At 38.7% G+C, this 27,069-nt stretch overlaps 1 protein-coding gene across 1 annotated transcript in view; it reads right to left on the reverse strand.

The window, feature by feature from the left end:
- Nucleotides 1-2,653: 2,653 nt before the first annotated feature.
- Nucleotides 2,654-27,069, reverse strand: part of sqh (Myosin regulatory light chain sqh) — a 28,028-nt gene continuing 3,612 nt past the window's right edge. Inside the window, exons 3-4 of the mRNA XM_067145747.2 lie at nucleotides 12,969-13,198; nucleotides 2,654-3,906 (exon numbers count right to left, since the gene is read on the reverse strand). Of these exons, the coding sequence (XP_067001848.1) occupies nucleotides 3,802-3,906; nucleotides 12,969-13,198 (335 nt within the window). The 3' untranslated portion in view covers nucleotides 2,654-3,801. The remainder of the gene's footprint in view (nucleotides 3,907-12,968; nucleotides 13,199-27,069) is intronic.

Here is a 27,069-nt window from a genome sequence, read left to right on the forward strand (position 1 = left end):
AGAAACACAGTCTGGGTTCAAGAGGGAATATCTGTAAACACCAAATTACGATGGACATCTATAAACCCTGTATAAAGCAATATGGCATCACTATCATGCATTGTTTGCTCAATAACCAAATTACCTGCAGTATTTGTTTGAGTGCTGATGTCTTTGAAATGTTACATTCACTTCTTCGGGTATATTCACGATTTCTTCCCGTACTTCAATGAAGGTGATTTCCGCATATTCCGATATTGTAGGTTTATTGTGGTAATCCGGCAATTTTCTGGTGTACGGCTTCTTCCTTGTTTTGGTTGTGTTCGTGGTCCATGGAAAAAGCGGTGGAACAGCACCCGGTTTTAATCTTGCTCTCTCATCTTTAAATACGAATGCATAAATTCGGTGGTTATCAAAATGCCTAATCAGTTTATAGGTAGAATAAAGGAATTATTTCCCTTCGTAAATCGCATTTACCCAGCAAAATTTTCGTGAAATCACCGGCTTGAAAATAATGGGAACACATTAATATATTCTGTCAGATTCTTCTCACCGAAATCTTTCCTTCTAATAGCATGTAACAATTCCTTTCTCATTTCTTCATTTTGTGGAGACTGGTGAAACGAAAATGGGCTTCCCTGATTTTTGCAAAGAGGAACACTGCAATAGCTTGGCATAGTCACGAAAATAACAATTTAAATAACTTAAATTCGTGGATATTTAGTGGTGTGAGTACACAGGAGACAACTGAAGAGTGCATTGCGCTTACCCAGTACAACAGCAGTGCACTCTGTCTGTGCTAGTTCTATACATTCCTATACACAAGTTTCAGAACTACCGCCAATGTTACTCACACCCACACACAAACAAAGCTTTTCAGCTGCTATGAAGTACAACGCAGTTACTAAGGTTGGTATATAGAAATTCACAGCCCGCCACTTTTCACAGATTTCTTTTCTTCAAAATCACAGCCTACTACTTGTTGGGGAACATCTCAGTGAATGAAGTAGCAGTCAAGATCGAACAGATGACAAAAGCATGGTGATAATCGATAATGTGATTGTCGATACATTTACTGGAATTTCAAACACTGCATCTTGTATTACCACCTACTATCGAAAGTCAAACAAATCCAATTTGACTGGAGAAAGCAAAAACAAGCATGGACATTCAAAATCTGTACAATAAGGTTCATCCATACAACCGTAAAACACTAAAAATCCATATTTATGGGAAAACCAGAATACTTGGCAGGTATGGGTTTAATTCGAAATACGGTTAATTCATAATTCGAAGGACAATGTCGGTCCCATTACCATTACCAAAATTTAGACTTAATTCAAAACTGCCTTTACATTTTTAAAACAATGTTTTAGAGAGAAATTTAAATTCAATATTTCTCCACGTCATGATAGAATGAGTCTTCCGGAACGTGCAGGGGTAACTTTCCGCATGTTCACTCACTTTAGTATATTTTTAGTGTGCTTTATATTTTGCCAAAATAGAGTGAAATTTTAATTCTTTTGTATTCAGCGTTTTAAGGAATGCTACTATCATGTTAATAATGTCATTTGGTTTACGTGCCACCAACTTCATTTACGGATCTTTCGGAAACGACGAGGTGCCGGAATTTAGTCCCACAGGTCTTTTACGTGCCAGTAAATCTACTGACACGAGGTTGACTTATTAGAGCACCTTCAAATACCACCGGATGAGCCAGGATCAAACCTGCCAAGTTGGGGTGAGAAGGCCAGCGCCTCAATCGTCTGAGCCACTCAGCCCGGCCCACTATCATGTAGCAGGCAGTAAGCGGAGAAGCAGAATCTGTGAATGGCAATGCTGACAGTTGGTGAAAAAGCGTGGCTCATAATCAATTCGTATGCACCGAACAATACTGTACTGTCAATGCCGATGAAACTGCATTGGTTTTTTTAATGCCAAAACCAAATGGACTAATGGTTTTAGAGGAAGAGAAATGCCAGTCAGGAAATCGCATGAGGGGGTGGACGGGACTGTACTGTGTTGCAATGCAAACTGAAGCAAGAGACTTCTCCCCCCCCAATAATATGAAAGTTCGATAAGCTATGATGTTTTAAGGGCATCTGGCACTTTCCGTGCAAGGACAAGGCATCTAGAAATGCAAACAATACAGTAATCCAAAAAATAAAGCATTTGCACAGGGGAGCCAACATAATTTGTCCTCCTCCTAAAATCTTGTTTCTTTTTCATTCACTGTGTGAGGTTATGTTTGTCAGTGATTTATCCAAGTACATTATTTGAATCATGAAAGTGCACCTTGTTGGATACATTTCTGAAATAGTTTTCTCCATAGCATTTGAAAGTTTTAAACTGTGTATCAAGGTGACTGCATGCAGTAACAGGTCTTATATTTTGTGACACGGCAAGGGTTGCCATTTCTGAATTACAAGTTGGCGGTTAATTCGAAATCATGTCATTTGAAGTCCTTTTTTTGTGTCCCAAGTACTTTGAATTAGCAAGATTTTACTGTACAGAGATTACTTCAAAAGAAAAAAAGAAGCATATCAAAATTTCTTTAATGTAATAGGGAAAATATAGCAACATAGCATGAAGTACCTTGAACATACCACATCTAACCATAGCAGCTCAAGGAAAGTTTTAAGTGGGTCAAACAATTTTCAAAGCAGGAAACTACTTCAGTAAATAAATGTAAAATGTATTCTAAAAAAGGAGTACATACATTACAGGGTTAATAACATTAGGCATCTAATCTATGGCTATTATAAGCACTCCAGACAATGAGAGGTATGGTAACATTAAGTATCCACAGGCCAGACAACAGACTACGTGAATATTTTGTACAAAACTAGTATACATAAAGAGGTCGCTAGGATAATTTAATAACATTTTGAAGCACTCACCTAATGATGGTATTGGTTTTACATCCCACTACCTACTGTTACAGTTTTCAGAGATGCTAATGTGCTGGAATTTTGTCCCATGGGTGTTCTATTATATGCCAGTAAATCTACTGACACAAGGCTGAGCACCTTTAAATACCACCAGACTGAACCAGGATCAAACATGCTAACTTGGGGCTCAGAAATAAAATGCCTTAAACATCTGAGCCACTCAGCCTGGCAAACCATGTAAAATCTTTGAAATTAACTGGAAAAGGAATTCTCATTAGACTTATCTGCTTGTAGATATTTATGATAACATTCCTTTCATTGTCAGATTGGTTACTCTTAACTCTTCATAGTAAAGTTCCAGGTACTTCCATAAATTCATACGTCAGTCACATGGAAGAGCATGCGTGACATGCGCAGTAGTATTTTAAGGCTACAGTGCACTATTTCACAGTCTCCTCCTGCATGAATTTTACATATGAATTACTTTCAACCCTTTTTATAAATCTATTTTGATTGTTAAGTACTGTATCATCACATGTCAGCACCAAATAACGACTTAACAAATGGGGAACAAATACAAGGATAATACTAATCTGCAAACAGAACAATGAATCATGAACTTCAATGAAACTTATTAAGCTTACTTCTGGAATGAAAGCCAATATTATATATATATATTTCTAATCTATGTACACAAAATGGTTCATGATACAGGTTTTTTAAAAAAAGGGAGAAATATACAGACCTCCCTGGTCCCAATTATAAATAGAGTTGTACAACTGATAAATAATTACTATGGAAGAAACATTAGTTATGAATACTGGAACCAAGTTTAGGAAAACAGACTGCCATTGGCAGACTGAACAAAAAATGCTTTCAAGATCTTAAATATATTACTTAAGGCACTTCACTGCCTTCACTCTCCCCTTTCTCACTGTTCGTCTTTATCTTTGGCACCATGCTTCAAAATGCGAGTGAACTCTATATAGTCAAACATTCCTTGTTTGATAGGTGCTTCACGATACATTTCATCCACCTAGGAAGACAAAAACATGAAAACATTAGTAATACACACAATCCTTACACACCAATGATCATGAAATAATTATATATATAAATGGAAACCCCGAGAGCAAAATTTTCATCTTTGGACGTTTTATTTATTTGAAACAACTAAAGTACAATTCCCAAAGAGAAAAACTATTTGCAAATGATCCCCAGTATTTCAAGGTTCTGTGTAATTTAAGCTGGTCTTACAAAAAACTTTTACCATATACAGGAAAACCATCTATTTATTTCTCATACTTATACAGTACAATTTCAGCTTCCTTTCAATTTTCCATGAAAAACTGTTCCTCTTCTATGTTTTTAATTCACAAGTATATACATAAAGATCTAACATGATGATCTACTGGCAGAACTGATTAGAAAGCTTACTGGTTCTGAAAATGTAAACGAAAGTGAGGTTTCAGAATAAATGAACAGTAATGAAAATTTTGAACTGATTGATGTTTCAATGATGAGTTAACCTGCTGAAGACAATGGTGACGAAGATGTGTGTGAAAGGAGACTACCAGTGATGACCCACACTGAGGGTTTGGGAGTAAAAGATGAGGCATTGCGTTATGTTGAGCAGCAAGCAGAAGCTACACCACCTGACACCAGGATTTTTAGAAGATGGCACAACACTGCTACTCAAAAAAAAAAGAGGTTCCATTTAAACTCAGTAATGTTAGCCCAAAATCTTAATAAAGGCACATACTGTATTGTTTATCCTTTTTGCACTTAAACAGATATTCACACATTACTCTTTGATATGGTTCTTATTTCTGGGTTAGAGTTTTTTGTAATTCGAAGTAACATCAGCTCGAATTACTGGGGCTCTACTGTAATTACATGCCACACAAAACAACACAAGTTACAATACACTCTTAAAATACACTAACTATATAAATTAACTGAAAAACTAAAAATGACTAATATGAAGCTATTGTTTAATTTCACGAGTTATCAGCCCAGGGTACAACCAACATGTTTCTGTCGTGGCCTGGGCAGACGTCCTTAACTGTAATACGTTAGAAGCCAAACTTATTGAAGCACACAGGCAAGTTCGACAATTTTGGCCATTTTCGGTTCCTTTTATGTTTTTATATTAAATAGTTTTCACTTGTAAGTGAAGTGTATTGATTGGGTGTACCATAAACCTAACATTATTAATTTTAACTGTTATCAATACGGATCTATATGATTAAGTTCGTAAATTGTACTGATATGAGACTTAAGTAATTTTGCATTGAGTAACAATCTCAAAATTAAGCCTCTTTAAATGCAAACAATGATCGTCGGCACTTTGAAAAACTTACACGTCTTAAAACAATACGATATACCCCCTGTAGCAATAAACAATACCATTATTCCATATTGTGAAACAGGATCAATTTTGGTGTAGATATAAGCGAAATATTAAACTGGTCACAACATGTAAAGAATGTGCACAAAACAAAACAAAACAAAACATCCCCTGAAGCGGTTTAAAAAATATATTTCCTTGGTCCCTGAAAATAAAGCTCATTCAGTAACTTGTTTTCAATTCTTGAATACTGTGATACAGTTTTTCTTGATATCAATAATTAAAAAGGCATGAGAATGCAACATGCCCAAAATGTATGCATTAGGTATACATTCGACATAACTTACATCCATATGCCCTCGTATCCCCACACTATGGATAATTATCTTGGTTATGACTGAATGACAGACGTAGACTCCATGCAACTACTTTGGTGTATCAAGTGCTTTCTGAAAACACTCCTTACCTATCCACCAGATTTCGCTACCTTAGTTCATTACACCTGTTCAATACTCAGTCAGGCTGTACGCTAGAAATTCCTGTACAATGAACTGCAACATACAACAGATCATTCATGATCACCGCCACAAGCTGGTGGAATGAACTTCAAATTACATCAGGGAAGCTAAATCTAAGACAAAGTTTAAAATCCTCTGCCAGCGTCATCTTATAAGCACTTCCAGTCTGAGTGTGAATGGGATGCATGAATGACAGTGAATATGGTTGTTTATTGTAACGTGTTCCAGTTTATACTTTATAGTTATACTTTAGTTTAGTTTCTACTTTAGGTTGTAAAGACCTAATATGTTTCAATTAGGCCATTCCAGTTTTTATACTGCTAATATATATTAAAACTAACTGATGCACCCGTGCTTCGCTACGGAATTCTACATTGTATACAGAATTGTAGGTTAGGTAGAGTACACGTTGTAAGCAAGACTATTAAATTGCATAGCTCTTAACGTTACCCTAGAAATTATTATTTATAAGTTTCATATTCCGTATTGATTGGATTCAATGTAATAGATAAGTGCTAGCTGATGATGGCCAAGATAGGTCGAAACCGGTACTAGTGTAGTAATTCATCCACAATAAATGTATTGATCGGTGGAACATTTTTCTTATCTATTACGTTACCCTAGAAACGCGATGGAGAAATCGCCAAATGTCTTTTCTCATATGAAGACTGTTACGGAATTTTCACTGTAATGGTAGGCCCGCTTACCTACCATCAGTCACAATCAGGTTGGGGAATTGCATTATAATGGCAGACACTGACTCTCCGCATGCCTTTTTGCATCCTCAGAAAGACTGTCTTAGTGGTTTTCCCAACTGAAATGAACATAGGTCATTACAATGACGTCAATAGGAATGGCGCAATTAAAAGCAATGATTTCACATGAAATACTTGATCAAATGAAAAACCACACATTTTCTCACTTTTAACGAACAGTACTATGCTGTCCAAAGTACCAGAGCTGGAATGACCAGGCCACAGACAACCATGACCCGTGAACACTCTTAGTTTTTTTTTTGAGAGGGGAGGGGGGTCGAGTATCCAATGAGTCTGAAAAAAAAAAAATCTATTCACAACAGTGGTGGCGGAAAAATCTAACTGACTTGGAGGCAATTTTTTCCTCCAAGCCACAGGAGAAACCCCCCCCCCCCTCTTCACTGCTAATTTTGAATAAAATGAATCAAGAATTTAATAAAAGTGAAGAGGAAGAAGCTCTTTCTAAGAAACTGCTCTTTTCAGGGTTGAATTTTCAGTTATTTTAGTGAAATGTAGTGCTATAATTTGGAATATACCTAATTTGTAATTCTAGACCAGGTCATACTACTACTACTACTACTACTACTACTACTAAATGAGCCTCTGCCTTAAGAGTGCACACTGCACATTCAAAACAGCGCATCAGAGTAGGGATCGAATAGCTGGAATACTATGATGAACCAGTGAGTTGCATAACAGCAGTATGGTATCAGAAAATGTATGAACCCGAGGAATGACATGCTAAAGAAGAAAGTTTTCTAACTCCCCAGCTATTTCCTGCCAATATTCAGTCAGGCTGTTATACTCTGTACGCATCAGTAATCCTATCTATTGGAGTTGAGCAGCAGCATAAGAAACAAAGAACGTCACCACAAACAATGGTCAATGTAATGTTATTGTTCATCAATGTTATGCACTTTCAATATTGCAGGCATTCACATACATTTAGTTTCCTTCCAACTCCGAAATACCACTCTTATCATAATTGGTACGGTAAAATTGAATAAAACATAAATGGTCGGAAATTGTATTCTCTATAACTTTTGTTATGTAGTATTTTTCGATAGGACCAATAACCTAGGTGCTTAAAAATTAAATTTTAGGAACCTTCCCCTAAATACAATTTCATACAGGGTGAATAAAGTTGTTTATAACTTACACTGTAGTTCCTTATTCCCCAACTCTATATACCGACTTTCATTAAACTCTGTTAACCCATTTTCTCATGGCTCGGCATTAATACGGATTTGGCAACAAAAATACAAATTCATGAATATCTGTGTTATCAAAGCCGGTACGGTAACAATGTGAAAAATTATCGGAAATTTAAGTCTATATAACTTGAGTTATGTGGCATTTATCGATAGGACACTAATATAAATATTTGAGAATTAAATTTTAGGCCTTCCCCTAAACTACCATTTCACGCAGCGTGAGTAAAATTATTCATGGCCTAGATTGTAGTGGCTCATCCCTTGACTTCACAAACCAATTTTCATTAAATTCTCTTCAGCGGTTTTCTTGTGATGTGTGTACATACATACATCCAGAAATTACGGAAAAGTAAAAAGTGCATTTCCTTGTTGCTATGGGCATGACCGATACAGAAATACAATTCTTTTCAAATTCTAAGAAATGTACAGACAAAACTCTTATTTTATATATATATATAGATGTAAATTGTTGAAATACTTAAACTGTAAAATTGTAAAAATTATATTGTAAATTAGTACTCATTGATATACATGAAGTGGTCAAGTGTAAGAAAGAGCCAGGAGCCCTAACTTTGCACACAATAAAGTCACTTTATAATAATTATAATAATAAAGACTTTTGCAAAATTACCAACTGCTTTGACAGAAGGCAGCATGGGTTTAGGAAAGGTTATTCCACCGAGACCCAACTTGTAGGGTTACAACAAGATATAGCAGATATTTTAGATTAACGAGTTCAAGTGGACTTCACTATGACCTATCCCTGGCTTTGGAAAGGGTATCATCATCATCATTTCCCCTTTTCCCGCTGTCAATGGATGGGGGCAAAAACGGTTCCTCCACTTCATCTAGTCTCTCCACCATTCTTCAACACTGTATTCCAGTACACGTTCCGTTGTCCTATGCTGTTTTTCACACAGTCCATCCAGCGTAATCTTAGTCTCCCTCTTCCTACCTTCCCTGTCTTGTCTTTCCAGTGCTTGTCTTGGCAGTCTCTTCTTTCATGCACTGAACATGTCCAAACTACCTCAACCTGTTTCGTTTCAGTTTATCATTTGGTTTTTGCACATTTAGCTCTTTTTTTTGTCTTCATTTCTCACTCTCTCCCTCCTTGTCTTCTGTAGTATAGTCCTCAGGAATGTCATCTCAGCTCCCTATACTCTAGCATCTCTGAGTCATTGTTCAGGTTTCTCCTGCATATGTCATTATAGGTAAGTACAGTGGAACCTTAATTATCCGTTCCTGGAAACTACATTATCCTGGATTATTTGTTAAAATTATCCCGCGAGCATCCTAATTAAATCAAGTTGTAAAAATCCTGTATTATCCGTTCCTCGAAGAAACAATTTACTGGATCAACTGTCCAGAAATTTCAGTCCCATCAACGCTAAATCCTCGATCAAGTGTTTTTCAAGAAACTATAGATCTTGGCATTAATGCCCGTCATTGCAATAATTAGAGCAAGTGAACTTCCATAAGGGACCATTTTAGCATTGCATTCGGGTGGTATTGTTTAGAGAATCCTCGGAAATCAAACATTAAACAGTACACTGTATATGACAGTACATGGCAACCATGTTTTACTATCGTACGAGCCTTCGCGTGCGTGAGTGGACTGGACACAGCTGACATCTACACTGCCATCTAAATAATACATTTTTGATCAACTGTCAAATAGTATCTGGATTTTACAAAGTTCCATGCTGAACCAAAAGATGGCAGAACAGCACAGCATCGTGTATTTTGTCAGCTAGAAGTCGGCATTACAAACCCTCACTCTCATTTTTGTTCCATATTGAAAACAGCAATCTCAGTTTACAAAAGGAGTATATCTTTTACCCCACCCCAATTAATTGTACTGAATAGCTGGGGTAAAAGATATACTCCTTTGTAAACTAAGTGAGATAAAAGTCGGCAGACGAGCGGTGGGCGATACAATGTCATGTCGACACGCAACCGGAAAGCGAATATCGTAATGTCCGGCCTCACCCGAAAAGGTAAGGGTTAATGCAGGCGCATCCACAAAATACCCAAACTTTATTTCATGTATGTACCGTATTGTACCAGGAAGGCATAGGCCCTGGCACATACGAGTTATAAATTTTATTTTATGAGCATACAATTCAGTTCCGATGCATGAACAGCTGTGTGAGAGAATGTTCTCGTACTCACTGCGCTGCACGAGAGAGCACGCAAGTCAAGCAAGGTCAAGTGACGTCACCGCTGCCTGTAGCTTACCTCTCCTATGGAACTTTCTCGATTATTTTTATGAACTTTTTAACGCCTGGACCGATCAACACAAGACCAACGCTGAATTGTAGCTAATATTCTGGAAGTAAAACCCTGCAAATTTGAAGTCAATCCATCCAGTGGTTTCCAAAATATGATAATTTAAAGATTGGAAGGAATCCTCGCCCTTTCAACACCTGATTCCAAGCACTGCTCGCCAGACCTGTATAAATAGGCCACTGGGCCAAGGCCATAACCAGTCCAATACAGTCCAGTGCACAGTGTGTGCAGAGAGTATGTGTGTGTACAGTAAGTGTGCCGTAAAGACAGTATGCTCCGTCGCGATTTGCAAGGACATAGTTGTGGCCACACTCTAACGCTGTTAAAACAGCATAACAACGTCATACGTAAAGTTTCTGTTGCACCGCGATGACGGTAATATTCTAGACGTTTCTCAAACTGAATTGTCATAATATGATACTTGTAATTTTGTAAATGAGTGAAGCTATAATTGGAAGTGAGAACTGAAGTGTTAAATATTTTCCTGACCAGTATACGACACCGTGAACTTTACCAATTTCGCTTAATTCTGAACTGTGATAATATTTCAAGTCATTGCATGTGGTGAACTGAAACCCTAACGTAAGACCATTTCAATCAATCTAAGGCATATTTCTCTTACGATAATATAACAGTGAACTGTACGAGATATTATTTCACTCGACAATCGTCCCATAACAAGGCTAGAACTGACTATTTTTCTTGTGCAATTTCTCGATCTTTCGATCACCATTGTAAGAAACCCAGTGAACATAAAGGACTTTATATGATAATATTAAGTAGTACGGACTAGTGTGGTGTAAATACAGCCATAAAATCACCTTAATCTGTGAATGTTATTTTAGAGACTGTGATAGAGACTGTCATAAATCACGTTTTTCAAGTGCTTGTAGACTGTTCATTACTTTACAATCGAATCTCAGGCATAACTAGTGATGATTATGAACTGTGTATATAAAAACTGTGTTTTCCATAGCATGGACTGTGAATGTTAATTCAACACCGTAAAATCAATATAAGAATAGAACTGTGCATTACGACTTATGTCGGTGCGTAGTATTAATATCCGTGATATTTGTGAGCTCAACAGTGCCAATTGAACTTTCCAAGAACAACGGAAATCTTGGCAAAGTGCTAAGAGATCCTGCTACATCGAACGTCTCTTCCAACGAGGGATTTACGTGGTTGCTTCAGTTATGGTACCCATTGAGGGACATAGACAGGGCATCTTCACTGAACATCGCCAGTGCTGAGTTCGAGCCTTCGCCCGAACTCCGCGGAATGTTCCAGACACCAAGTCGCCTTCAGCTCAACTCCAACAACTGTAAGCAGATCTTCTCGTATTCTGAGCGAGTAATCACAACTGACTGACTTTTTATAAAGCACTTAATTCATGACAGTGCTCTAACAAGTGCTTCATGTGGATATCAACTCATAATTTATCATGATTCAAGTGCAGTTCATATTTTGCTTTTAAACTATAAAGTTCTTTCCAAAGTCATTCATTAATTGAATTCATTTTTCCTAGATGAACTTAAGGATTTACAAGTGCTCTATTAATTTCATTTTCAACTCAAACGAACTGTACAGCAAGAGATCAAATATTTTATTTAATCTATTTAATTTTTCATGACAGTGTGTGTTCATTTTATGCTCTAAAAATTAGAAAGACTGTAGGTCAGCACCATAAGTGATGAACTGGATAATATTCAAGGTGCTAAGTGATATTTGTGTTTGCATTTAAATTAGATGAACTGTAGGTTGTACATGATCTATGAAAGAATACTATTTATTTTGGACATCCTCAAGCAAATAGGCATCACAGAAGATAGTAATATCAATCTTTTATTTTGCATTTCTTGGCAAATATTTGCTAGAGATTTGAGTTTGCAAATCCAATTGCAGGGTGATATTTCGGTGAATATTGTTAATAAATTTTACCAAAAAGATTTACCATCTATTATTATTCGCCTGCGATACTATCCGTCTCTGTACCTGCTCCAAAATAAACCAAACACTACCCCAGATCCTTCACATGCTCTAGCCCCATAATCATTTCCCGGTACAGTATGTCTTTATGACTTCAGAAATTAATGTGAGTTGTGTGGGGATATTTTTTCTTGCAATTTAATTTGTTAAAAATGGGGTGCAAGATATATGCGGTGGCGAGTTACATGCAAGCAAATACGGTAAATATATAAGTACATGTTTCAATAATTAAAATTGTCTTCAGCTTACACACTAAAATCACATGCATGTAAAATACCCTATTTAAAACTATTTTATGTCCTTTTACTTTAGTTTTATTTATAGTTTTAAATAAGGTCTTTTACATGCATGTGATTTTAATCTATAAGGTGAAGAAGAGAATTATAATTCTCAAAACATGTACTTATATATATGTACTGTATTTGATGGTTTAGTATATATACTAGATTTTGAATTGTATTGACAAGGCAGACCTTGACATAATTAATAACAAGGAAGATACTCGATAAATTTCCAACTTCTTTGAAATTATGTAAGGAAAGACTAGGTGAACAATTATTAGGAAATCTGCTACCTGTGCAATGGCCATAAATGCTGATCAGTGGTGAATGAATATACTAATAAATCTGATATTTAAAATAATATTTAATTCCCATTGGCCAAACAATAAAGTTAATTTTGAGTGTCCAAGGAACATGTGTACCAAATTGGGAATGATCCAACAGTTTATGCAGTGAACTGAAGGTGGTCTGCAATATACTTACTATCCCTGAGTGCTAATTATGTGAGGCGCAGTGCTGCGAACATAAAGAATAACAATGGAACCATAAAGAAATTGATTTCAACTGAAATAAAACCATGTATCATTTCCCCAACAGGATTTCTGAGTGAACACTGAATGAAAACATAGGTATCCGAGGTCAAGTTTTAATTGGATTCTGTACAAATATCTAGAGAAATCACTAATAAATAAGAGCTATTACCTCTTCATCTGAGAACCTGTCACCCATGGAGGTAAGCAGTTCCCGGAGACGTTCTTCATTTATCACACCTTCATTCTGCTCATCAAAACATCCAAAGGCATTCTTTATTACATCTTCAGGATCTGTTCCTTGTAATCTCTCTCCAAAGAGAGTCAAAAACATAGTGAAATTAATAGGGCCAGGAGCTTCATTCATCATTCCTTCCAAATAATCATCAGTCGGGTTCTTCCCTAAAATATACAGAGAGTTCATTACTAAAAAAGAAAAGAACAAAATAAGCTATCTGTAATACAAAGAATTGGAGTCAATAATTAAGAAAGGAACTTCAAGTACACCTGAAATTTTCAAACAGGTGCATGCTAAAACATGATTAGATGAAAGAGTTACCTGATTGTATGACGTCAGAATGAGTCAAAATCTGTACAGATATTCAAGAAGAGAATAAACAGCAACAGAGAAAATAAATGAAGTGTTAGAGGGCATTCGACCAGTACAGGTTATTGTAAATAAAAAAATGTGTGTGAATAAATTAATTCCATCCCCTGGTCTAAGGAGTTTGGACAGCCATAGTAGGGGACTGCCTGTAGGGGTGAAGTACAGTGGGGACTTCGAGGGCCCTGGGACCGCTACGGTAGCTGTGAAGGCCCTTCAGGAACTCTGAAAGGTGGCAAAAGGGGCTCTGGTTAAGACGCAGCAGGTCGTTATGCTACTTAGGATCCAGAACGGGTAAAAAAAAAAAAAGTAAATAAATAAATGCAATGTAAATATTAATGTTATACCAGTTGTATAGTATCATTTGAAGTAATTCCACATACTGTATATCAGTTGATTATATTTGTAAGTAGTACAGGAGATATTATAAGTAGAATTTTGTAAACAATATAAATTTATTAAGGATGAGCTGTGTGTTTAATAGAAAACATTGTTAGCGTAAATTGTATAATATTGTATTATAGGAAAAATTTTCTTCTCTTGTTAATTTAATATTTAGTGCTTGACAATAATGTATTTTAGTGTACCATTTGCCACCGAGGTAGACATCTCATTTGCAAATAAAGAGATTTTGATTTTGATTTGAAGAGACCACTTCTAAAGCACAATCCTGAATCAAGAATTCTTGTTGTCTAAAGGGGTCCAAAATACAGTTCAACAGCCCCGCATAATGGTACTCATCGCTAGTAAAGGAGAACCATGGTATTTGTCTTGTTGGGGTACTAATCAAAAGTAGCGTAGACTCACGGTGTTCCACACATGATGGTACTAATTACAAGTATTGGACGTCGTACAGGTAACGCAGACCTATGGTGTTTCTCACATAATGGTGCCACACATAGGCAACGCAAACCGATGGTGTTCCTCACTTAGGTGTACTAATCACGGGCGCTGGTATTCCCGTGGTGTTCCTCATATAGTGGGTACTAAGCACAGGCAACGCACACCCACGGTGCTGCTCATATAGTGGTACTAATCACAGGCAACGCCCAGATCCATGGTGTTGCTCACAAGGGTAAGACGCACGGGTACTGGAAACCCACAGTGACCCACTCTCTGCTGCTACTAATCACAAACCTATTTTGTACCTAATATAGTGGTACTACTCGCAAGTACATGCAACCCATTGTGTTCCCCACGTGATGGTACTAATCAAAAGTAGTTTCATGGTTCTAATGCAATCATCCCTTGGTCGCCCCCTTTTAGTCGCCTCTCACGACAGACAGGGAATACAGTGGGTGTATTCTTCGTTGGATCCCCCACCCACAGGGGGTAGAAGAGAAAAAGGAAGAAATAAGAAGGGATCCATCACTTCGAAAAATGAAGTAACGGACGAAGAAACGCAAGGGCCACGAAGGGCATGAAAATGAAAGACTCCCTAGGCCTCGAATGCTCTAATACCACCGGGTCGGAAAAGAACAAGAGTTGACCAAGTGAGGTCGGACAGGATAGATGAATGTGAGGAGCCTGACACGAGTGAGTAGAAGCAATGCCAGATCTCAGCTAAGGGTCCCGTGGTCGCCAACCCACGCTCCCAAGTTGAGAGCCCCTTGGGCCCCTTTTAGTCGCCTCTTACGACAGGTGGGGGATACCGTGGGTGTATTCTTCATCTGCGTCCCCCACTCACAGGGGATAGCTCAAAAAGAAAGAATAGAAGGTATTGAAATGTGGTGTTAGAGAAGAATGTTGAAAAGTAATATTGGTAGATCGAATCATGAATTGGTGAGAGAACAATTTGGCAAAATTTGACCTGAAGAGATAGAACGATAGGACACATCATAAGACACCCAGAACTTATTTAGTTAGTTTTTGAGGGAAGTGTAGATGGTAAAAATGACAGGAATAGACCAAGGTATGAATATGACTAACAGATTAGAGTTACTGACTGGCCATCTGGCAGTTCAGATCTCAATCCTTTGTATTACAGATTACAGTCAGTACTAGAGGAAATGGCTGGCCCGCAATCCAGTGTTTATGAGCCTGCCTCTTATCACAAAGCACTGGGTTAGATTCCCAGCAAGGTAAGGGAATTTTTTCTCGATCCAAAAGCTGGTTTGAGGTCTACTCAGTCTACGTGAGAACTAATGAGAGGGAGTAGCCCCAGTCTAGACACAAGAATAATGGCCAAGAGGATTAATTACGCTGACTACGCAGCACCTCGTAATCTACAGGCCTTCAGGCTGGGTAGCAGTCACTTGGAAGGACAAGGCCCATCAAAGTTGCAGGACGAGAGTCGTTTGTCATTTTGAGGAAATCAGCTGCATGAAGAGATGTCCCAATAACAGCAGCATTTAAAAAAAAAGGTCTTTAAGACTGCTGTAGTCAATTTTCCCATTAACCTTCTTAGTGCCACACCTATTTACAGTGGGTATACTAAGAATGCCACCAGTTTACAGCCAAATTGCAAGGCTGAATAAAGCCTGATTGCGCTCCTGGTAATTTTTGTGAGAGTCAAGAGGGCACTTTGGGATGGGTGGCCATGAAGAGGAACAACTTGTATTCAAGAACAAGGTAGACTTTTTGAATAGTGAACCAGAAATTCTTAGGGTAAATTCATGCTCTTTTGTACATAAAAATGCATTTTTCATTTCCAATCTGCACTCCATTTATTGTTATTATATTTATCGTATGGCATACATGAAAATTATTTATAATTCTACATAAAGATTACAAATGTATTGAAGTGCCCATGATATCCCTAAGAAGTCTCTTAATTCACCACTGTAAGATGTTTGTGGGCATTCTTGGACGAAGTGCCTAACAGTGTCTTACAGCACCACACTCGCAACATGGTGAAGGTCTTTTCCTCCACTTGTACAGGAGATCCCCATATACACCGTGATTGATCCGAATTCTATTTAATTTCGACCAGATCTTTCTAGGTTGAATGAACCCTGGCGCCTTCTCAGTTATGCAGGGCATTTCTGAACTCACTAGAGGGACAAACAATTTCCAATTATGAGACCATCTCTCAGCCAGATTGAATTTGTTAGCAACAAGATTCTCCGTTGTGCAGATAGGTGGATGTCTTGAATGTAATTGTTTCACACGTAGATCGACGTCACCATGAATAGGTGTCCAGCTCCATGGGTAAATGATTTGCGTGCTGGCCTTTGGTCACAGGGGTCCCGGGTTCGATTCCTGGCAAGGTTGGAATTTTAACCATCATTGGTTAATTTTGCTGGCACAGGGGCTGGGTGTATGTGTTGTCTTCATAATATTATCCTCATGCGACACGCAGGTCGGCTACAGGCGTCAAGTCAAAAGACTTGTACCTGCCGAGCCGAACATGTCCTCTGACACTCCCGGCACTAAAAGCCATACGTCATTTCAACATGAATAGGTAGTAGTTTGTTGGTCTGGATCTTCCGATATTTTCTTATCAGAATGTTGTACCCCTGCAAATGAGGTGGAAGGATGTGGCTGAGAATAGGGAGCCACTGTGTGGTAGATGACATCAATTGTTTTTTTGCTAGTGGCTTTACGTTCTGTAATCATGCGCATGGTGTTATTCAGTTGTAAATCTATTAATCTTACATGAGGACTGCTTATCCACACCGGAGCACAATACTCAGCGACAGAATAAACTAAACCTTAAACTGAACAGAGAGTAGTTGCACTGGTACTCCAAGTGGTAGCGCATAATTTCCGTAGAATGTTGTTCCTTGTCTTCATTTTGGCAGCAGTCATTCATGGATGTTCTTTGAATGGCTGTTCTGTCTGTTGGGATTTGTGATGAAGGAGGGTGTTATTAAACTGCAAGCTCCCTTGTTACCATTTTATTGTTCAGGTGGAAACAAGCAACTTCGGTCTTAGTTGCACTTGGTTGAAGTCTCCATTTTCAGAAGTAGTTCTCCAGAAACAGAGAGATAATTTGTCAACATCTCTTCTGTTCTCTCAAAACATGGATCTCCAGCAGCAACTGCCCAATCATCAGCGTATCCAAACTTCCTGGATTTTGTGGAGGGTAAATCTGATATATACAGGCTGAACAAGAGTGGGGCAAGCACTGATCCTTGAGGAAGTCCATTGTTTAATTTACTTGGCTTGCTGATTTCACTGCAAATGATGACATGGAAACTTCTATCATTCAACATGTTGCATACAAGACAAGCCAATGTCTTACAAGGGATAACCTGAAGGAGTTTGTAAATAACACCCTCTCTCCAAACAGTGTCATAAGCTGCCTTAAGGTCTATGAATGCTACAGATGTTTTTTGGCAATTCTGGAACCCTGCCTCAATGTAGGTGGTACTTGGTCCATGCAACTCCGCTGAGGTCTCAATCCTGCTTGTTGTATGGATTGTTATAATATCTCTGTAACAATAGGTATCAGACTAGGTACATATGAACAATTGGAAACTGTCACATCTCTGGACATGAAATATAAGTCCACTTCAGCTATGTTCAGCTTCGTACAGGCAGCTGGATGCATTTAGCAACATAGTTCTCACTCACTGTGTCCCCATTTCTTCATGATACGCGCTTGCATAAAGCACTATGAAATTGTAAGTAAATGACCAATTCCTACATAGCACAGTGGATCAGCTGTAGGTTACAAAATCTGTGTCCACTGTAAGAGCTGTGAATATGTGTGGAAAAGGTGAAAACATCGCAGAAGGATATACCGACCTCACCCACCTCCGTGTTCGCACGATGCTTTGTGGGACACTTGAGGGATTTTGGTCCTGAATGAATATACCCGTGATGACGTAAGGTAACGAACACACCAAGTTTGGCCCAGCTAACTTTGATGCTAAACGCTTCATTCCATTCTGACATGGCAAACTAATCCTACCCAACAACAGTGCAAGTGCTGAATATTGTCCATGCTGATTTTAGCCTTTGTGATGTACTGATCCAGTGTTACATTCTGCCTAATGCTGCTCAGAAATTGATACAGCAGAGGTGGGTGTCGGTGGACAATGACATCTACCATGCACTGATTTAAAGAGGGCGTTAGTAGGTAAGAAGGAGCAGCTCCGTCTGTGGATCAGAGGTAGAATGCCTGCCTCCAGATCGCAAGATAGTGGGGTTCAAACTCAGCAGAGGTAGGATTTTTGATGGGTAGAAAAAAGTCCATTCAACACTCCATGTCGTATGATGTCAGCATGTAAAAGATCTCTGGTGATGCATTTAGTGTTTACCCAACAAAATTAATGTAAAAACACAACCACAGACAATGTTAATGATGATAGAGTGAAGATGACATTGAAGGCAAGTACAGTAACTATAATTTTATGCACAAATGGAAATATTACATCTGAACATGAATTTGAAACCTCTTATATTCCATTATGACTGGAATTTGTTCTACAGCCTACCGCAGGTTACCGTGTGTTTCATATTTGTGTGAATACATAAGAATATCTAGAGTGTCCAAAAAACACTGGCAATGCTTAGTATGTTGTGCGGGAAGGTAAACTGATCGGTTTTGAAGAAGGAACCCATATCCAGAAATGCACAGCTTGGGCACTGTGGTGCATCGAAGCGTGAAATGGGTGCGCGTTCCACACGTCGGCAATAAACCCAACATGAGTAGCACATCGAACTCATTACAAACGGGGTTTGAACTGTGTACCTCCTATGTCATTGCAGAGTCTACATCAGTGGCGCTGAGCCTCACACACACGACCCACTATGTGCAGTTCTCTTTGAAGAATTTTAATCGCTCCGTGGACTCTAGCAATACGCTCCTCCGCTGACACTACAGGAGTGCCATATACAATACTCTTCATACTACCCCACAGATAGTAGTCGAGAGGGGTCAAATCTGGCGACCGTGCTGGCCATGGAACTATTCCAGGATGTGCGACGTTGAGGTGATTCTACACATTTATATCAAATTGTGTTGGAGCTCCATCTTGTTGCAGCCACATTACCTGCCAAACCTTTAGTAGCACTTCATCCAATAAGATAGGCAAAACATCTCTAATAAATGTGAGGTACATCTGTCCTGTCAGTCTGTTTGGCAGCAGATACGGCCCAATGATAATGGTACATATCCCAGCCCACATGTTAATCCCGAAGAAGTGTTGGTGATTTTGAATCACCTGTACACGCAGATTTTCGTCCACCCAAACATGCATGTTGTGCAAGTTTGATAAGCCGTCTCTAGTAAAAGTGCATTCATCAGTGAATAGCACCAAACTTGGGAATTGTGGCTGGAGTATGCACTGTTTTAAATACCACTGTGCAAACTGTACTTGTTGTGGGCAGTCCTACTTCCGTAATGCCTGGACTTTCTGCAGATAGTATGGATGGAGCTGCTGTTCATGGACAACACACCACACAGCACTTTTGCCCGTGTACAGCAGCTGTGCCACTTGCCGAATGCTGGTGAATGAGTTCTCTTCGAACATTGTCAGCACGTCCTCCTCAAACTGTATTGTTCAAGCCGAATGTGGACGACCCGCATCACGTTTTGGCACCTAACAGAGGACAAACAGCAGAATGGACATAATACGTATTCACAAGTAACAAACGCAAAGTGCTAATACTTTACCGCACAATGGACACACCTCAGGCAGAAAGTACCTATGTAGGAAAAAATCCGCATATAATCTTGCAGCAGCTTTACCATTGCAATCTGCTTTGCCATAAGCAAATACCATGCCCGTCTATTCTACAGCTGTGTACTGGTACATGTCACACTGCTATTAATATTACTGCAATGGCAGACTACAGTACACAAGTAACGCAGCAGGACACACATGAATGTTATTAGGCCGAGGTTGTCCATCCGCAGTACAAAGATGGTTAAAGGGTTGCATACCTTCCGTATTAAGACACCAAATTGGAACAAATTGTCACAACCGTTCTCAGACTTCGACGCTTTCCAGTGTCCAAACCGTGCATTTCCGGCCTGGGGCTTCTTTTTGAAAACTGATGAGCCTGCCATTCCGCACAACATACTAAGCCTTGACAGCATTTTTTAGGGACACTGTATATGTTAGTATTTTTTTTTTTTTACAATAGGCTTTAAGTTGCACCGACACAGGTCTTATGGCAACGATGGGATAGGAAAGGCCTAGGAGTGGGAAGGAAGCGGACATGGGCTTAAGGTATAGCCTCAGCACTTGCCTGGTGTGGAAATGGGAAACAACGGAAAACCATCTTCAGGGCTGCTGACAGTGGGGTTTTGTAGCCACTATCTCCCAGATGCAAGCTCACAGCTGTGCGCCCCTAACTAAGCCATGTTTTAGAGCACATTGAGCGACAACATCTACTACTACACACCTGTTGATAGTATCGTAAATTCTCTGACAGATAATACTGTCATCTGTTGAAATACCCTCGTAACAAATACATGAATAAACACAATGTAGCCACCAGACTGCATGCATAGCTCATTCGATTTTTAGTGAATTATCAAACCTTAGTACGGCTATGCTTGCAGCATGATGTGAACGTCATATGCGCTGTGAGCTATGCTCGTAGTTGGACTGGAGTGAATTGATGAAGTTCACCCCTAAGTAGCGAAATGCACTTCCTTTTCAATACAATTAATACACCATTCCGTATTATATACTGTAGGAATAAATTTAATTTATCATTTAAGTCCATCTTATTTACCTTCGTCTTATCCTGTGTCATAAAGGGTTGGCGTTGGTCATTTAAGTCAATATGGAACCAAAAAATGAAATTTATCAGTTGTAAATGTACTTCCATTTCACTGTGGTTTAATGTCACAGTCATTTATGGCAATATTCTCTTTTCTACTTTCATAACCTGTATACACCTGGTATTGTATTCTTTTTATTTCTTTTCACTCCTGTGTCTACAACCTTGTAGTATGTACTTCTCCAACCCGCCTGACTCTCATTCATTTTTCTCGTTTTCTCTGTTACTTTTCTTTCCATCTTCAGCACTATTCTATTAGTCTTTTGATGCCTTTTATTTTATTTATTTCTTCTACCACATTACTTCCTGATTCTCAGATGACCTTTCTGTTTAATCTGCAATGCACATACGATGGAAAAAGAAATATCTTAATTGGAGCTAAAATGGTGTGGTCACCTCCCACTCGAAAGGCTAGCGTACAGAGGGCCATCTAGTGACGAACGAGAGTACCACCGACTATAGACCAACAGTCAAGCATTCTGAAATTCAAACCATCATTGTTAGAGAAGCCCTGTCGTGAACAAAAGAGATTTTCCTTTTAATTGCAGGGCAAAGTTCTCTGCGAAACAAAGAATTTCACCTTGTTTTCTGATGTGGCAAAGCCCAAAGTACCAATTTATACGCATCACTATTTTGATAGATAAATCATACAAATCTTACGTCATTATTTGCAGGAGAGTGATGAGTGCATTGCCACATTTAGAGACCCCCAGAAATATATTTACTTTCATAGCAAAATATTACAAAACGCATCTACATTTTTCATTCCAGACCAAATCAATCACTACTGATCTGCATTTAGGGCAGTCGCCCAGGTGGCAGATTCCTGATCTGTTGTTTTCCTAGCCATTTCTTAAATGATTGCAAAGAAATTGGAAATTTATTGAACATCTCCCTTGGTAAGTTATTCCAATCCCTAACTCCCCTTCCTATAAACGAATATTTACCCATATTTGCCCTCTTGAATTCAAACTTTATCTTCCACCCACATCAAGAGTCACTGCCATCAACTGTAATTTATAACAAGATGGTGTTGCTCCCAGAATTCAATACAGGTAGGTGTGACTACCAAATGTGACAAATGAATTGGCCAAGACTCTTATTAAAATGATAAGTCGTGTCACTAACTAATCAGCCAGTAATGAAAGAACATTGAAGTGTGCGAGTCAGCAATGGTCTTTCTTACTTGCAATGCATCTATAGCACATATGACTTAAGAATAAGCTAAAATAATCAACTTTCTAGTTTTGAAGTGGTGATATGAAACTTATCTAATAGAAAGATAGATTTCCAAATGAGTCAATAAACTACTTCCTTATCCATATACAGCCTCTGTTCTCCCTAGGACCTTTTTAATGGGCGCTCCGCCCTGCCGTTTTTACAGACCACCCGGCTAACTTAACCTAGATATGTGCTACTTACATAATATTAACACATATTTCAGTCATTAGGTGCTCCGCATTAAAATGTAAATACTGTTAAACTGTTTATTTAAATGATAAATCCTCATTGTCAGCATAATAGCATCAATTATATCGGAGATGTTTAGGTCGACTATCACGAATTATCGTGCGCGAGTGGTGCCTGGAATAGCGCAGAAGTTACAAAACCGTATAGGACTCCACAGCAACAGAGTGGTAAGGCCTGGTGTTACAAGAAGATGAACGAACAATAGAACACTTGAAGTTCAAAAATACTGTGTTATGTTTGGTTCATGATAACACTAAAATAGTTCAATTTTGATATTATTGTTAATGCCCTGAGGAGTATACATTGAAATTTTATGACATTTATTTTCTTTCTCTTTTTTTTTTTTTTTTTTTTTTTACAAAGTATTACCCACCCGGTTGCTCATTCCCACAACCCAGCTGACGAAAATTTCTCGGGAGAACACTGAGTCTATATCCCTCAAGTTTACCCATAACCACCTACTCCCAGTTAACATGGTACAGGTGAAACTAGTAACATGAATGCAAAGATGAGGGTGAGAGACAAATCTTCACTACATACAGTACTTTCCAATACTAAAACTTGACTGGAACCACCTTAGCCTGTGCAGACCAATGATGTGGAATGCATTTGGAAAGTTGATAACCATGCATATAAAATACTAGCTGACGCACACGTACTTCGCTACGGAATGTGCAGGCCGCAGACAGCCGTGAACACTCTTCTGTCGTATTCCGTTAAGTTTGCAAACTACTCATTTCAATCAGCACCACCGAGCTCGATAGCTGCAGTCGCTTAAGTGCGGCCAGTATCCAGTATTCGGGAGATAGTAGGTTCGAACCCCACTGTCGGCAGCCCTGAAAATGGTTTTCCGTGGTTTCCCATTTTCACACCAGGCAAATGCTGGGGCTGTACCTTTATTAAGGCCACGGCCGCTTCCTTCCAACTCCTAACCCTTCCCTGTCCCATCGTCGCCAAAAGACCTATCTGTGTCGGTGCGACGTAAAGCAACTAGCAAAAAAAAAAAAAAAAAAAAAAATCAATCAGCACCTCAGAATAGCAGTGTTCACCCCAGAAATTTTCATCACCCAGGTGGTAGGAATGACTAGCCGGGCGGGGAAGGAATACTATGTAAGAAATGAGTATAACATTTCAATTTATTCATTGCAAAATTGAACTATTTTAGTGTTGTCACAAAACAGACATAACGGAGTATTTTGAACTTCTAGTGTTCTACTCCTCATTCATAAACATGTAACATCAGGGCTTACCATTCTGTTGCTGTGGAGTGCCAAACAGGTTTGTGATGTCATGTGGAATCAAGTGCTCGCATGCGAGTCCACGCTAATCCAGATACCACTCGCACACGACACTACGTGATAGTCATATTATGCTTAAAGTAAATACAAAATTTTAATATTCCACCTTCTCAATACTAAAAAATCATTTGTTGTTTTTACAAAAACATTACAATGACGTTAAAAGGTACTAGTTTCGGTCCACTGTGGACCATCATCAGCCTAGCCAAATTACAACAGTAAAAGACATAGTGATAAAAATAGTATGGAGAAATGAGAGAGGATCTAGAAGGATGGGATGGTGGTGGAATGACAGATAAAAGTGAAAAAACCGTATTTGCGAATAATGATAAAAGTAACAGAAGTGTTCACAATGACAAGTAAAATCTTGTGAAGTCACGTAAAAACTCTTGATGAGAGTCTTTGGTTGGCAGTTGCTCCTCTGTTGCACGATTGACATATATAACTACGTATATGCTTCTAGAAAGTTGTAGATGTAAGGTCCACTTTTGCATAGAGGGAAGAATTGTCCGATGAGACTAGCACCAGATTAAAATATACAAAGAACAGATCTCTGGCAAAGCGGTATCGGAAATCGAACTCAGGTTCCCGAGAACGGCAGCTAATTGTGCTCACCATTACGCTTGCAGATATTCTTAACTACAAAACAAAGACACATATACACGAATGATGCGTGCTTGCAATGCGTGGGTCGGACACGAAACTATTCACCAATTTGTGCGACGCCAGCAGAGCTGCAGTAAGCCCACTCTACAGAGGCGGACATTTCATAAATGCATGGGTCATATAGATGAAACTATTCACAAATTTGTGTGATGTCATCAGAACTGCAGTAAGGCTTGTACACACTTCCAAGCGAATTCTCTGACGAATTACATTGGGAGGGAGGGGGGTATAATACACGAGTAAATACGTTATATGGACCAAGCAACAAAACTCTAAATTCATTAATTCTGTTACCATAGTCGATACGGTAAAACTGTATTAAGACATAAATGATCAGAAATTGCATTCGCTATAACTCCTCTTAATTACTACTTTTCGATAGGACCAATGACATAGGCCCTAGGTATTTAAAAATTAAAATTTTAAGCCCCTTCCCATAAACTACCAGTACCATTTCATGTAGCGTGAATGAAATTATTTATAACCTAGACTGTAGTGCCCCGACTTAAATATGCCGATTTTCTCATGGCCTGGCGTTGATATGGACTTAGCAACAAAAATCTAAATTCATTAATATTTTTCATAGCCAGTATGGTAAAAATGTATAAGATACAAATGATCAGAAATTTATTTCTACATAACTTTAATTGTATAGTATTATTGATAGGGTCGCTAATAACATATTTTTGAGAATTGAAGTTTAGGCCTTCCCCTAAACTACCATTTCACTCAGCATGAATAAAATTATTTATAGCCTTGATCATAGTGACTTTTTCTCCGACTTCACATACCAATTGTCATTAAATTATCTTCAGCCATTTTCTCGTGATACAGGTGTATAATGTACATACATACAAAGATGACGGAAAATTAAAGAGTATACAGAAATAGGTACCATTATCTTTTAATTCCAAGTTATTTACTGTACGCACACTTTTTAGTGATAGATTTTTGTACTTGGAGAGGAGAAAGAAGGGAGCACTGCCGGTTCCGGTAAATACTACCAACTGAATGGAAATTAAATCTGAATTGAATCGATAATATGATCGATCGATATGAATTTTCTAAACCTTTATTATCATAACGCCAACAACTGTGTCACACACACAATATATAATACTATATAATATTTCCCGATGCGAAACGTGTTCCTAGCATGAATTCTATAGTTTGGCTTTGCTGTGTACACAACAACAGTACGAGTACGTAAAGTGTACGCCCGATGTCGCACAGCGATGACAAGCGATTCTTAGTTTGTGTTTCAAAGGTTGCCAATACGAATCTCAAAAGGTACCCAAAGTCAACCGATTCAGCACTAGGGGGTAAATCTATCGCTAAAAAGTGCGCAGATAGTACAGACAAAATTCTTATTTGATATACATTCTTCTGACAACATTTGCAGTCTGCCACAAAGCCAAAGAGTACCATAGCCAATAGATATTATTTCACAAAAGGTTTTTTCTTTTCCCAAAAGTAAAAAAAAAAAAGTAGCTTCAAGGTAGTTGTTTAGGTCTGTAGGTGTGGTTTCTGAAGATAGTTATCGACGCCTAAATGCGGCCGTCACAACAGAGTGGAGAAGGTTAGTACTTGGTCTAAATCTTTTCGAGAAGTCCACGAGTAGACAGGGAACGCTCCCTCAAGCATGCATCACGTGAGGCATAATATTCATCTGCATGCCAAGCAGAGGATGGGAGCAAGTCATGGCAGGTATGATACAAGTTAAGGCACCCTATAAGCCTACTTAAAAACCTACGATATTACTCCAGTCCGGCTGTCATCTTATATATTAACACATTCACGCCCGTATCCGAGTTACTGCCTATAGCGCGTGACCACGCTGTGGACCGTATCCGAGTTAGCCCAGATAAGCGCAACCTTGAACTTGAGCTGTTCCTACGCAGCTGGGATCTATTTTCGTCACAAATATGTGCGAGAGAGATGAAAGTAATACCCTTATGAATGTTTCTACTCACCGAAAGCCACATGGCCACGGCGATTTTCCCTCCCAATGCATTTTCTTTGTTTTGTTTCTGAAGGTAGCCTAGCACTCGCACAACTAGCTGCGTAGTTGGTTTGTGATTGCACAAGCGTGTGTATAATCACGTTCTGAAGTATAACCACGGCATGTAGGGACAATATAAATGATGCAAGTGATGCGAATTTACAAAGCACAGTTTTACGGCAGCTTGAAAATTATCTTGGCCAGGTGTATACAATCTATATGGACAATTATTACGAATAGCGTTGGACTCGCGAAACAATTACGGGAACAAAACACTGGCGTATGTGGAACAATACGGTCGAATAGGGGTGTACCAAAAGATCTAAAGGAACACCAGGCAATTCTCAAACGGGGTAAAAAGTGAACCCGAGATACAAGTACAGTCACCTCTCTCCGAAATCTCAGCTCCATCTACGTATCAGCTCCAAGTCAACGTCCTGCAATTTTGCCGCCAAAAAGAGCACCGGCCAAGGATCCATCACTGAGGTTAGATGCGAAGAGAAAAGAGTATATTCTCTTAAAGTTTCCACCATCAAATATAGACAAGTTC

This window comes from Anabrus simplex, chromosome 4 (genome assembly GCF_040414725.1).
Source record: "Anabrus simplex isolate iqAnaSimp1 chromosome 4, ASM4041472v1, whole genome shotgun sequence".
NCBI classification, from domain to species: Eukaryota; Metazoa; Arthropoda; class Insecta; order Orthoptera; family Tettigoniidae; genus Anabrus; species Anabrus simplex.